At 37.6% G+C, this 14,178-nt stretch overlaps 1 protein-coding gene across 1 annotated transcript in view; it reads right to left on the bottom strand.

Moving 5' to 3' along the window:
• Nucleotides 1–1,113: 1,113 nt before the first annotated feature.
• Nucleotides 1,114–14,178, bottom strand: part of prkd2 (protein kinase D2) — a 63,571-nt gene continuing 50,506 nt past the window's right edge. The window contains exons 9-18 of the mRNA XM_067450988.1: nt 12,983–13,060; nt 12,355–12,667; nt 11,276–11,328; nt 11,081–11,153; nt 10,686–10,792; nt 10,324–10,485; nt 7,688–7,786; nt 7,285–7,552; nt 6,919–7,004; nt 1,114–5,375 (exon numbers count right to left, since the gene is read on the bottom strand). Coding sequence (XP_067307089.1) covers nt 5,151–5,375; nt 6,919–7,004; nt 7,285–7,552; nt 7,688–7,786; nt 10,324–10,485; nt 10,686–10,792; nt 11,081–11,153; nt 11,276–11,328; nt 12,355–12,667; nt 12,983–13,060 — 1,464 coding nt within the window. The 3' untranslated portion in view covers nt 1,114–5,150. The remainder of the gene's footprint in view (nt 5,376–6,918; nt 7,005–7,284; nt 7,553–7,687; nt 7,787–10,323; nt 10,486–10,685; nt 10,793–11,080; nt 11,154–11,275; nt 11,329–12,354; nt 12,668–12,982; nt 13,061–14,178) is intronic.

Here is a 14,178-nt window from a genome sequence, read left to right as displayed (position 1 = left end):
TAGGACCAAAAAATACCAGGCGACGTCCTTGACACCAGCCAGGGCAGTCTGAAAATATTCTGGGAGCATAAAATTCCAAATGAAATATGGTCCCCTAAACATTCAGAGAACATCCTGAATGTCCACGAACCATTTAAAGAACTCCACGTCATGAACACCTCGGGACGTCCTGGGAATTTTGTAGGTAAAGTCCTTGACTCCAGCAGGGACATTCTGGGAATGTAAAATTTATAGCAGGGAAGTTCATAAAACTCAAGACTGAAAAATATCTGGTTACTTAAAATGTCAGTTTTGTTAAATTGGTTTATTTAAGTTTACTCTACTCAACCCAATTAATTATTTTGAGCATTAGGGTTCTTTATACATTACATTAATAAATCACACCTTTTGATATCATATTTGATAGATATGGATAATTAAATCGTTTTTCCAACAGGAAATTCTACTCCCTTTACTACTACTAGAGGGTGTCCCACATTACTAAGCAAGTCACAGTCCTCATGCAATATGAGAAAGAAATATCTCTCTGATGAAAAGCAGGAAATGGTGCAATCTTAGAGCCCCTTAAGAAACCAACCATCTCATTTCCAAACATTCCAACCCAAATCATCACTGCTGACGTCGCAGTCTTTTTGGAATGGTGTGGCCACTTACCAAGTATCCAGAAATGAGTCCTCATTTATTTCTAAATGGTGGTTATAAGCTGTGGTTATAAGTTGCTGGAATGCAACTTTACACAACTTCCAGCCTGCATGGAGAGGTTCTTGAGACTCTGGCCGTTTCAAATACCTGTTTGCTGCTCACTGGCTTTTTTTCATTTCGGAGTCTTTGAACAATGTTTTCAGATGTTGCAATGTATATGACAAAATTAAAGTGTTTTTTGATATTTGGATGCATATAGAAGACCGCCAAAACAAAATGGGACATTTAAACAGCATGGTTAGGGCACTTTAATTAGATGATGAATAGATGTCACCATTACAGCTCAAACAACACTTTTGCATAAATTTTATATATATATAAAATATACTGGTATATTGTAAACCCTCTGGAATGCCTTTCCCCATTGTAGAGAAAAAGAGAGGATAAAAAGAATTCAACACGACTCAAACATCACGTGTATCACCATTTTTATTATATCTGCTGGAAATGCTCTGACATTCCCTTCCACAAACTACATAATCATTTCTAAGCTTACATGTGTACAAAACAGTCCTTCATAGCAATATATTTCAAGCAAACCTATAATTCTCAGTGACATGCAGCCTAATGCTCAGGTCTAGGGTCATTAGGAGTAATAATACACCCCCAGTACAGCTCCACGAAGATCAGTTGAACTAGCCCGCTGCTGGTCTGAGAACAGCCTAGGTAGTCTTAGTGCACTCATTTTGTATTGATAATCATTCTCAGAGGTGACGTCACCCGCACCTGCAGGCCAAACCGATGACAAGATACTGGAAAACACCAATAATATCTTTATTCTCTGTTATATGTAAAAAGTGGATCTGATACTGAAGGTCACAGGACATGAAACAAAAAGGGGGGGAAAAAATCCAGCCACTGATGTGTATTTCTCAGCATTTCGTATCATGAGTGATACATTTCTTTTGAACGCCAAGACAAATTCAGACCTGGCAATTCATAGTTTGATATCAGTCTGTTGTGTATAATGAACTACCGATGGGTTACGATAGTCAACTGGTTGATTAGTGAAGTTGACAAGCTTGTTAGATTTTTTTGGTGCTTTAATTCACATGCTAACTGTGTGCTGCACTTTAGTGGTTAAGTTGTGGGTGACATTTTGTGGCAAAAAGGCCCATTGTTTATTGTCAATAGCAGATGTATGAAGCACATCTCGCACAAAAGTAATTTTCAAACCAAGCAGCTTTCTGTTGCTCGCATGACCAACTTAAACATGAGTGAAATCTGCTGGGGTCCTCGCCACGAAACTTCTAATCACACGGATTCCTGATTAAATTACTGGATTTCACCCGTGGCATTTTGCAGAGCATCGGTTAATGTAACGCAACTTTAGACAATTTAGACCATAAAAAAAACATCTCATAAATCATCGCATTCAAAGCACTGCTGTCAGGAAATACACATTCAGAGGAAAGTCTTTGTGTCACATCTCGCAATGTCATCCAAAAGGTGTTTTAAAAATACTGTTGAGTTAAAAAAATAGTCAAACTTTTATAAACATGTCTTGTATTTAGTTCTCTTCTATTTTGTGTTTGAACACAATAACATTTTCCCTTAAATGTTTGGTCAGATTAGCGAAATTTTGCAGGCAAAAAAGGGTCCTTCGTCTTGTCAGAGCCGACATGGTCAGCGCTCCAACATGCAAGGGTGCGTTTCCCATTCAGCGACATACCTCACTGCTTAACCAGCATAATATGATGCATCATTGTGGAAACAAACTAGCTAGTCACGACTGTTTCCCAAAACAGGACACACCTCTGATGTTTTAACCACATTAGTTAAACAATATAGGACTGTCATGAAAAACGTCACATGCTGGTTTTCAGTGGCGTGCACAAGGGTCGGTGGGTGGGTGGGTGTGTTAGTGAAAGGGCCCTTTTCGATCACACTGCGAATGCGATTTCAACTGAGGGGGAACATGTTGATGATTGCGTTATTTTACACATGCATATGTTTACATGTGCTATCACTTGTTTCTCCCTTTTCTTCGCCTGTGCTTTAACCAGGAGATTCAGTACTCTTTCAGAATGTGTGTAATAGGGATGCACCGAATTTTCGGCCAAAAGAAAGACTTTTATCACCGAAACAATACGACTTAAATGTTGTGATGACAAACAGAAACCGTGACCTGCACGTGCTTGTCTAAAGCAACATGTCTGCGGTGTGGACATATGTGGTTCATCTCACATCTGATGACGCAATCTATAATATGGGTTGTAACTTGAAAATAATACTTTTTTTATGTTTCTGTCGATGGATACACGTACTTGCTCCTCAGTGATACACTACAACAACACCGATAATAAAAGAAAAACGGGCAAAATTATCTCTCTTTGTAAACTTTGTTCAGTGCGTGCGAGTGCTGCCGTATGTCCGAATATGACCAGTCATTTTCGCCGTCATCATCACCTGGGTGTAGAGCCAGAAGACGCAAATGAGAACTCGCATGCCCTGTCTGTGAGAAGATCTGTCTCTGTGCAATGCGCACTCATCTCACAGCGCACAAATATTGAGTTCTCTTTCAAGTCTTGCACTTAAACGGACAAACTCACACAAAAGGCATGTCAACATGTCTATCTTGTTGAGTATCCTAGCAGACATGGTCTGTATATGCCTTAAGGTAACTTTGTACAGTCGAAAAAGGGCAGTAGTCTTAAAGGGGCAGCCTTTTACTGCTGTCTGTTTAATGTCAAAAGATAAAAACATCACTCACTGCTTTTGATTGAATAGCTTTTGTAAGTTTAATAAGGATAAATCTTTAATTTAAACAGTTAAATATGCAGTTATTTTACATTTGATTACTTTATTCAATTCCTGTACCTTTCTGCAGGCCAGTAGGTGCATTTTTATTTAATGTAATAATAATAATAATAATAATTTGTTCGATTTATATAGCGCTTTTCAAGGCACTCAAATCGCTTTACATTGAAGGGGGAAATCTCCTCAACCACCACCAATGTACACATGAGTGAGGTCAAGTTAAACATTTTAGTTATTAATTTATGTAATTGCAATGCCTTGATTTTTTGTAAAGTAACAGTCAGCCATAAATGCAATGGTTACTATTGGTTACAATTACTAATAATTGGCATACTTTTTTCGGTTTTTAGCGTTGGTCTCCTCTTTTTCGGTTTCGGCCAAGAATTTTGATTTCGGTGCATCCCTAATGTGTAATATCTTGTGTAATATCTAAGATGGTAATCTGTAATATCTAAAATGGGTAATCTTAGATATCCCCCGGGGGGGACTGTACTCAAACTGACTCACTGATTTTGTTCCCTGTCATTTTGCTTTATTGGATGTTTGATAAATCGCAGGTTCCCTTATGTACAGCATACCCTTATGTATTTTTGTGATTTTGCACTCCTCAAAAATAGCACTGATCTATTTAAGTTCATGTCAATTTTACAAGAGACTTTGCTTCTAACCACAGAGTGAGAGCTGTAATTTCAGTCACGTTAGTCTGCGAATGTTCCATGGAACTATAGTTTGGGAAATACCAAGTCATCATGTTGGTAACGATGAAACTTGCAACCTTAGTTGGCTAAAGTTGCTTTTAGGAAACGCACCCCTGTATAGAGCAACTGCACCTCTGCCAACCGACTTCAATTGCGGGCTCGAGGTCCTTTGCCAATCCCACTCCCCTTTCTCCACCCATGCTTTTCTTGTCTGATCTCTACTGTCCTATCCAAGAATGGCCAAAAAAGGTTTTATTAACAAAGTTCTGGAGGAACATGTTCAAATGATCTATCCAATCAGCTCGAGAGGAGGCCTATATATACACAACCGACTCACCTAAGTCTCTCGACAGTTTTCCTGCATCCCTCCGCCACCCCGACTCCTCACACTTGACTGGTTACTATCCCAGCCAGGGATATGAGGGTAGTTCTCCACTTGGACAGCACTGATTATTTGTAAGTGTGAACTTGTGAAATATAACTCTAAAAAAAATGTATGAAGAAAAGCTCACACAGAAGCATGTTCAAACCAAGCAGCTTTCTGTTGAAAAACACCACAAATCTGTGTGACTGACAAAATCTTGTGTCCGATTGCATGGATTCTTATTGCTAAACAGTGGCAATTGTGAGCACACCTTAAGAAACCAGTCAAATTAAATTAGGGTTTCCTTAAAGCAGATTGGTGGATGTATCAGTTTTCGCAAAATTCCGTTTCACACAGGCCTACAACAAGAGTTTGTCTTTGCAACGATGCTGGGATCCAAATAGTCCTTATTCGACCATAATATCAGCATCTCAGAAAACACTTCATTGCCAATCCTCTGGCTGAAGGAGGTCAGAGTTCAGAGGGCCTGCTGTTGGCCACCAAAGACACACGAAGCTACGTTTTCATACAGAGGGCTACTTAACTACCTCCATCCTACGCTCGTGGTGCACTAAAAATTGCTAAGGTTCTCTTCATTCCTCTCACCCGCCACCTCGGGTTCTGCTTCAAAGGATGCTAACACGCTCTGTCAGCCCCTGCATATCAGCGTCCTCCGCGCCCTCCAGCTCGTCGTCGTCGGACGCAGGTGGCGGGGGCACCAGGTGAGGAGGGTAAGGCAGCGTGTGGTCACGGGCGTACTGCTGCCAGCGGCTGTCGTCGCTTTCGTGGGTTATGTAACGTTCCCCAAGCTTTGACTCCAGCTCTCGGAGGTCCAACCAAGCCTGGTAATCCTGAAAGAGCGAACGGGGGTGGTGGGGGTGGAGAGAGAGAGAGAGAGAGAGAGAGAATAAGGAGATGATAAAGACAAAAGGACGCCACTGTTAAAGATTATCCATTTTGTTTTGCGGTGTCTGAAAGCGCTTTACTTAGGGAGCTAATTTGTCCTTAATGTGATATGCTCTTCAAACATAAAACTCTCAAAAAAATGTCCTGCTTTTAACATAATTGTAATATTTTCATTTATTAATATGAATATAATAGCCTTTTTCCTGTCTAGATCATTTGTAATTCATTTAGAAATCATCATTTTGACAGTATATATAATAGTATAATATAATAATATTTCACATGGCTCTCTGGAATACTTAATATCTTGATTAGTCACTACACCACTTTTCTTAGTGATATTTAGCACCAGTTTATCAAGGAAGTGACGATCTTGTTCTCTTTGACTCAATGGATGGAAATGCTGCTTTATTCGCAAATGTTTTATTTGATATTCCAATTTTAAATTCACAACTTCGGATGGAAACATAGCTAATTACAACAACTGACACAAATAAATATAACATATAAGAAATAAAATAATAGTAATTCTGTAATTTATGGAAAATATTTACTTAATTAATATATACGTGACCCAGGAGCACAAAACCAATAATAAGTCCCACGGATATATTTCTGGCAATAGCCAACAATACATTGTCTTTTTCTTTTCTTTTTTTTTTAATGCCAAAATCATTACGATATTAAGATCATGTTTAATTAAGATATTTTGTAAAAAGTTTGTATAAAATGTCCATATAAATGAAATAAAAATATTATTAGTTGTGATATGCATTGCTAAGGACTTCATTTGGACAACTTTAAAAGGCCATGTTTGCAATATTTCTCAATAAATCTCAATAAAAAATAAAGTAAAAAAAAAAAAAAAACGTATGACTTGTTTTGTGGTCATATGTCAGATATATTAAACAACTGAAAACCTACATATGGTTCCATATTTGCTACGAGATTGAGTGGGCCTAATGGTTAGAGAGTCTGTTTACCCGAAGGTTGTGGGTTTGATTCGCAATACCCACAGGAAATGACTTGAGCATGGCACCTAACCTCCAATCACTCCCTGGCGCCACAGTGAATGGCTGCAAACTGCTCCGGGTATGTGTGTGTCCACGGTTTGCAGTGTGTGCGTTTTCACTATACTTCTAATGTGTGTGCACTAACTTAGATGGGTTATATGCAGAGGACAAATTCCTTCACACCGCTTAAAAAAAAAAGTGATGGCTTAATCTTTTTTTTGTTTTTATCCATGACTTAAACTGTATTTAGAGGTTTTTCTTCTTGTTTGTAGCCAGAAAATGATGAAACAATTGTTTCCCCTTTATTTATATATAACAGCACATGCAAAATTTTATTTGACCTCTTGGTATAGGCAAATGCATTTTTTTAAGAGCACAAAGATTTAGACACAATATTATCAGAAAGCCTTATCTGGCACCCTGTTAATGGAAAGAGCCATTAATAGCATGAATGTGGGTCTGATATTGGCATTACCTGCAGATAGGCATGGCTCAGACTCTTGTCCACACTGTAGCGTTTTCTCATCTTCACTTGCAGCAGGTTATTGATGAGGTCGATAGCTATGGAGAAACCGAGATCACACAAACAAAATCTACATTGATTGGAGCTAAATGATTTACAGCAGTCGACAGAAAATCAAAGGCGGATGGAGCGACTCAACCATCAGCCTGCTTTTAATGCATCGAATTTCCTTTTGTTATTATGAAGTAAATTTCCAGGAATAGCCACGCAAAGTGTTCTCCGTTCAGCTCTTTTAACATTTCACATACTTTTATTCTTAATTTGAGCTGGCATTTTATTGTACAACAAATGAGGAGCTAGTATTTTTTTGGTGTGTACCTTCAGGAGAGATCTGTTTCCACGGGTTAGGCGGGTACATGAAGGCGGCATTGTGGATCTGATCGTTGATGTCTTCGTCCTCGTTGAAAGGGAACGTTCCACTCAGGCTAACGTACATGATCACACCAACAGACCACATGTCCAGAGAGCGATTGTATCCCTGGTTCAGGAGGACCTCAGGGGCCAAGTAAGCCGGCGTGCCCACGACAGAACGGCGGAAAGACTTCTCCCCAATGATACGAGCAAATCCAAAGTCGCAAAGTTTAACCTATGAGCATGCAGCGTGGGTGGGAAGAAGTGTTATGTCACAAGAGTCAATAAAGGGTAAAAAAGGGAGAAATGAAACCTTGCATTATTTCTCATGCATCTCCATCAGGGGTATGAAAATTGCACATTCTCTGACCTGAGGGAAAGGATCCGCTGATGCCAATAGCACGTTCTCAGGTTTGAGGTCGCAGTGCACTATGTTTTTGAAGTGAAGATGCCTCAGAGCAGCCAAAATCTAAAGATAAGATATTGGTGCAAAAAAGAAAAAAAAAGTTGCTTGTCAAAACCAAGAATGACAACTATAGCGATAACTATATTAGCATCTACACCAAAAGACGATGATGTTCTGTTTATTATAAGCATGCACTACAGCTTTACCACCGGCCGCTTTAAATGCTTGAGCTCTTTAAAGTCTTTTGGATTCTGATTGGCTATTAATGTTTTTATTGTTCATCAGCTGAGAAAATAGTTTTTTCTGAAAGTGATTCCACATTTATATTTTCTCTGTGTTATTATAGCTGTGTTGTTATTCTCTTTCAAATTAAAAAGAGTATTCGACGATTAACGATTATTTATTAACATAAATTTAAAATCATGAACCGCTCCCAGTATATTTTGAGATCCATTTTTTCACACTGAGGACAATTGGGGGACTCAAAAAACAAAAACATTCACTTGTGCTCCAGAAGGAAACGCAATCCATTAATAGCTGGGTGAAAACTTTCGAACAGGACGAAGATGTTAAAATCGTTCTTATTTTGTTTAAATATTTTTTTATTTTTTTATTTAGTACTGCCCTTTTGGAAGCAACATTTATCCTATTTATTATATTAATTAGAGGTCTGCATTCCCATGGCTAGATATGTGCATAACCTCAGGGCAGGAATATACGGCCCTTAGAAAGAACAGGCAGGTTGTCGATGACTGATAGAGCAGAATAAGGATGGCAGAGCAAAGTGTGGATGTGCTGTCCTTGAAGGACATTCAACTGGTCAGTTTACTGCTAAGAAACCCACGTCAGACAAGTCTGATGTATTGGAGTCTTTTGCATTTTTCCCCCTAATGTGTTGGCAGCAAAATGTACAATTTTGTATCTTGACAAGGCGAACAAAATAATAAATACAATTTTTTTGCAGACTACATTTTTATTTCCTCCATGGAAATTTAAATGTGAAATTCTGGAAATGAGATCTAAATTTAGGGGGATGAAAGTGGGATCTTAGAATCATTTTCTTCCCAACACAGAAGATCCCACTAAGCAGACAGCTGGTGAACAAAGAGTGTGTGTATATATATATATATATATATATATATATATATATATATATATATATATATATATATATATATATATATATATATATATATATATATATATATATATATATATATATATATATAGGGAACGGGTGGGTGGGTGCGGAACATAACCCCAGGGGGAGCGCGTCCCTTGAAACAACAGTAAAAAACAGTCCCGTGCAGATTCAAAACTTTTTCACCCCCCAGGTCTTAATGTATTGTGTTTCCTTGGTACAGTGCTGTCACTGGGGCAGTACCCTAAGGTACAAAACATAAAAGGTACTACTAGGTACCTTTAAGGTACTAATTCACACTCTTAAAGTCCTGATGTGTACCTTTTAAGGTACTATTTTGTACCATTTAGGGGTGAGTAAGGTACAAAGATGTACCTTTTCACTTTTGTACCTTAGGGTACCGCCCCAGTGACAGCACTTCCCAAGTTGTGTTTGAGTCCCTCAATTGTCCTCAATGTGAAAAGATGGATCTCAAAATCATACAGTCATTACTGGAAAGGGTTCAGATATGCAAAAGATGATGGAAAACTGAAGAATGTGCAGGATCAGAAGGATTATTCTGAAAAAAGTCGGGCAGTTTAACTGCTCAGGACAAACAAGGGACTCAAGAACAACTGTCATAAAAGAAAAAAACAGCCGTGGATCGACATACAGTGTACAGAACAAGGGTACATTTTTGAACGGGGTCATTTTTATAAACTCACAGTCTTGTGGACGATATGTAAATATATTTTTATGTAAAATATCTTATTCAGGACAGTCCTAAATAAATATTATTTAGTGAAACTTATTTTGTTAAAATAATTAACATTTTAACAGATTCTCCAATGGGTGTGTAAACTTTTGAGCAAGACTGTATGTAGATATAAATACATTTAGACCACTGAGTGGGTCCTTGTGCATTAATTTTTCGATCAAAAAAATAATTTTATCATCATGTATTAAAAGTTGAAAAGTTTTTTTTTTTTAAGAGCCTATTTTCTCACTTTTCAGCTTTCCATTTTTAATCAAAAATCTAATTAACGCAATGTCATATCAGGATGTGAAAAGACTTTCAACCGGGATTACAAAAAAGATTTCTGCAACAAATCACCTACCCTGCCTTTAATAGTAATAATTAAATAGATATAGTGATTATATTAATAATAACGACACAAAAGGAACAATATCAGTGGAACACCTTTCAGAACGATTTCTTCTAGATGATGAATGATAAAAACATTAACAGCCAATCAGAATCCATCCTGCTTTAAAGAGCTCGAGCATTTAAAGTGGCAGATGACGAAACTGCAGCATGCACTTAGGATAAACAGGATGTTATTGTGCATTGATTTGGATACTGATTTAGTTATTGATATTGTTATCTACATATGTATTTATTTGTTGGCCTTTGGAATGATTTTATGACTTTATAGCTATAGTTAACATCTTTGGTGTGAATAGCAATAAAAGTGCTGACCTGCGTAATGAGAAACTTGGTGAGCCTCTCAGGAAGTCGTCCTTTCTCACTTGATAAAATCATCTCAAGCATGTCACCATGAAGCTTTTCCATTACCACAAACACCTTTTCCGGTGTCTCAAACATGCACTCGAGGTTCACTATACCCAAGTGTCGAAGGCTCTGAGAGAGAAAGAAAGGACAAGATATTGAGATGCGTTTGAGTGAGTCACATTGTTGTCGAATTTGCATTCGTGACCTTATGTTAGGTGTCCTCACAATAAGAAGGACACAGCATGTTTGTTATCATTCAGTCAATACAATAGCACTCATTAGCCAAGAGTGATGAGATCACTGATTCTATATCGTCCCCTGCTGGTCACCTGCAGAATGGCTACTTCATTCCTCAGCTGGCTCTCCTGCTTGGTGGGGAACCGAAGCTTGTCGATTACCTTCACAGCTACATCCCGACCAGATTTCCTGTGTTTTCCTGTGGGGGTTGGGGAAATTATAATGACTTGGATATGTTGTAAATATTCATTCTTGCATATCGTTAGTGATGCTTGTTAGAGCTCATACTGAGGATGAGGGATTTTAAGTACTTTTTAAATTGGATTTTTATTTCAGTCTGGTATATTATAAAGTTTTGTGGGTTTGTTCTTTTGACTTGGGCCAGTAGGAAAAAAAAAGTAAACTTTCTGGCAAACACCAAGTATACCTTAGCAGCTGCACAGCAAAATCCAACTGAAAAAAATCTAGTTTGCAGTCATAGACATACCTCCATACACCACGCCAAATTGTCCAGAACCCAAAACCTCATCAGCAAAGATCTGGTACACCATTCCAATGTCCTGTTGGGTACATAATCATCATTATTTTAATAGTTATCATTATCATAATCATCTTTGTCATCGTCTTTATCAACACATTACGTGTTGTATTACATCGTTAAAGGTCAAGTTCACTCACTCACCACGTTCTCCTGAATCTGGCTGTTAGACACAGAGATGCTTACTGATGCCTGCCCTGAAAATCAAAAAGATTAATAACCAGATTAGCCTCGCTTTATAATCTCAGTATTATGCTTGTATAAGAGGCCATGACAAAATGAAAATTACGTGTGTAGAATGATAAATTAAATAAACAAAAACTTATATGCCAAGTTTTTAGAAAACTTGGTGGTTGGTCCACACATGGTTTAGAAATCCATGTTGGTATGAAGCATTTTTTTTTTTTTTAAGTTAATAATTAAAAAAAAAAAAGTCAAGTAGTAGTAACTATCAATCAGATAAAAAGCACTAAAATACTTGTAATGGATCTTGAATTTACAGGATTGTTTTCACACAGGGTTTTCTTTGGGTCATTCATTTGACTTTACCTATCTATCTATCTATCTGTCTGTCTGTCTGTCTGTCTGTCTGTCTGTCTGTCTGTCTGTCTGTCTGTCTGTCTGTCCGTCCGTCCGTCCGTCCGTCCGTCCGTCCGTCCGTCCGTCCGTCCGTCCGTCTGTCCGTCCGTCCGTCCGTCCGTCCGTCTATCTATCTGGCACTTTGTGTATATACACTACCTTTATACATCTACAGCTTCCTCAATATCTCCTTCTTTAACAAATTCCAAAAACATCTCCCAGATATCATAAAATTCAGAAGACTTCCCCTTTATGACATATGTAAGTTTCTCAAGGACAAAACTGGATATTAATGGCAGATTTACTTCTACAATGATTATACAATAAATATATATATATATATATATATATATATATATATATATATATATATATATATATATATATATATATATATATATATATATATATATATACACATATACATGGAAATAAGTTCATCTTTGAAAATTTCGATTAATGTAGTTTGTTGTATGAACTGCATTTTTTATGTATTTTTAAACAGTCCGAATTTAAAAATGCCAACGTATTACTGAACTCTATCTAAATTATCCACATAACTAAATTATTTCTTTAGGTCTCATTCCCACTATTGTGCACGGGAATCATGATTATGCATGTATTGTCACATTTTTCTCACTCACGGTGAGGGGTGTGACCTTCTGCTGGAGGGTTGTCTTGGAAGATGACCGGCATGAGGGCTTGACGTATAGCAGTCTCCCAGCCTTTGGCAAACTCCCGTCCTACCCCACTATTGGGCGCAACGCAGCTGGGGGTGATAGAGATGGGCAGGCCAGACACACTGGATGACAGGGACGGGGTGGTGTTGGGGTCCTCGCCAACAAAGTAGATCATGGTGCCTGTCATAATCTCAAAGCAATGGGGGCTGGTGCCGGCAGGTATGAGAGAGAAATCACCTGCCGGGCGTACCTCCAGGATTTCTGAAAGCGGGATCTCCTGCAGAGGCACACAAAAGAAGCAAATTACACCCTTAATCATTCAGACAATGTGCACAGAGGTTAACATCCAGATAATTAATTGAAATGATACATCAAACAAGGTAATTCTACATTTATAGTCACCTCTATGACCAAATAGCTTGTGAAAACCATTCATAATACATTATGTCATGAACCCAGAATATTCATGCTTCATCAGTCACTGTGATGGCGTAATGCATAGCGTCATGTGGCATTTCCATATACACATTAACTAAAGAATGTGCAATTTAGCTCACAGTGTTGCATAAATAGAGCATAGATAGAGATCTACCTTGTAGTATTTGTTGGTGGTGTCATTTTGAAATAGGATGATGCATTTGCAGTCCAGACGCCAGTAGTGTCTCTTCCTCTGTTGGAGGGTGGAGTGAGAAGTCAGAGGTCATAGGTCAACAAGGAGTTGGTGCTGGGGGTCAGCTTCACCCCAGCAGACAGGAGGAAGAAAGCGAAGGGTAAACAGAGCTGAAGAGAAAAGGAGGACGCAAGAGAATCACCGGGAGGAAAGTTAGAAAGAAAAGGCTAGAGGAGTAAAATGCTATACAGGAGGTCGAGAACAGGTCAATATTTCAATGCCTAGCCAATTTTTCCCCATTCTTTGTGGAAATACTCGTCTAGAAGCACCATGAATGACATTTATGGCTATTCATTCTTACAAATCAATACCACTCCAATAGAAAACCTGCAGGGGACGCCGAGAATAGGTTGTGATTTAAAAGCTGAAAATTTGCTGATATTAAAGTGCAAGTGTGGAGATTGATGCAGAACACAGAAAGAAATATCAATAGCGACGTTTGGAAAAGGAAGGACAGTGTAAAGACTAGACAGAAAATAGTTCACGCAACAAGAAAAAATGTCTTCATTTACTCATCCTTTATCATTCCAAACCTTTTCTGAATATCCATACATTACTATTTATCAAGTAATATTAAAGTGATATGAACTGTGGACTGGGGGTTTCAAGACGCAAAATTAAATAAATAGCTTAAAATAAATATTCAGGACACAACTAGTGCCATATTACTTAAAGTTAAATATTTAAATAAATAAATCATTAAATGCATTATTAAAAATGCATTAAATTGGCTCAATGCCAATGTGTCAGTTGATAACAGATCCTGTACAGACTACGATTATCTTTGAAAAGTAATGAAGTAATCCATTATTAATATAGAATGTAAAAAAATTAGAATGGATCAATTCATTTTCAAACAGACAAATAAACAGGCAGATTTAAAACTGTTTATGGAGTTCATCTCTAAAATATCACTTAAATGTAGTAAAAACTAATATATTAATAACTAATTTTTTAAGAGGTAACAATAAAATTGCATTTAAAAAAAAAACTTTAGACAAAAGTCATTTATTTATTTACAGTTTTCATTTTGAATTTAGACATCGACAATTGATTTCTGCGTTTTATTTTGATGTGCTGCAGATCTTTTGTTAAAGATAAGATGTTCTTCAAAATAT

Source organism: Pseudorasbora parva, chromosome 8, assembly GCF_024679245.1.
Source record: "Pseudorasbora parva isolate DD20220531a chromosome 8, ASM2467924v1, whole genome shotgun sequence".
NCBI lineage: Eukaryota > Metazoa > Chordata > Actinopteri > Cypriniformes > Gobionidae > Pseudorasbora > Pseudorasbora parva.
The sequence above is the reverse complement of the archived record's forward strand: the minus strand, read 5'-3'. Positions and strand labels throughout refer to the sequence as shown.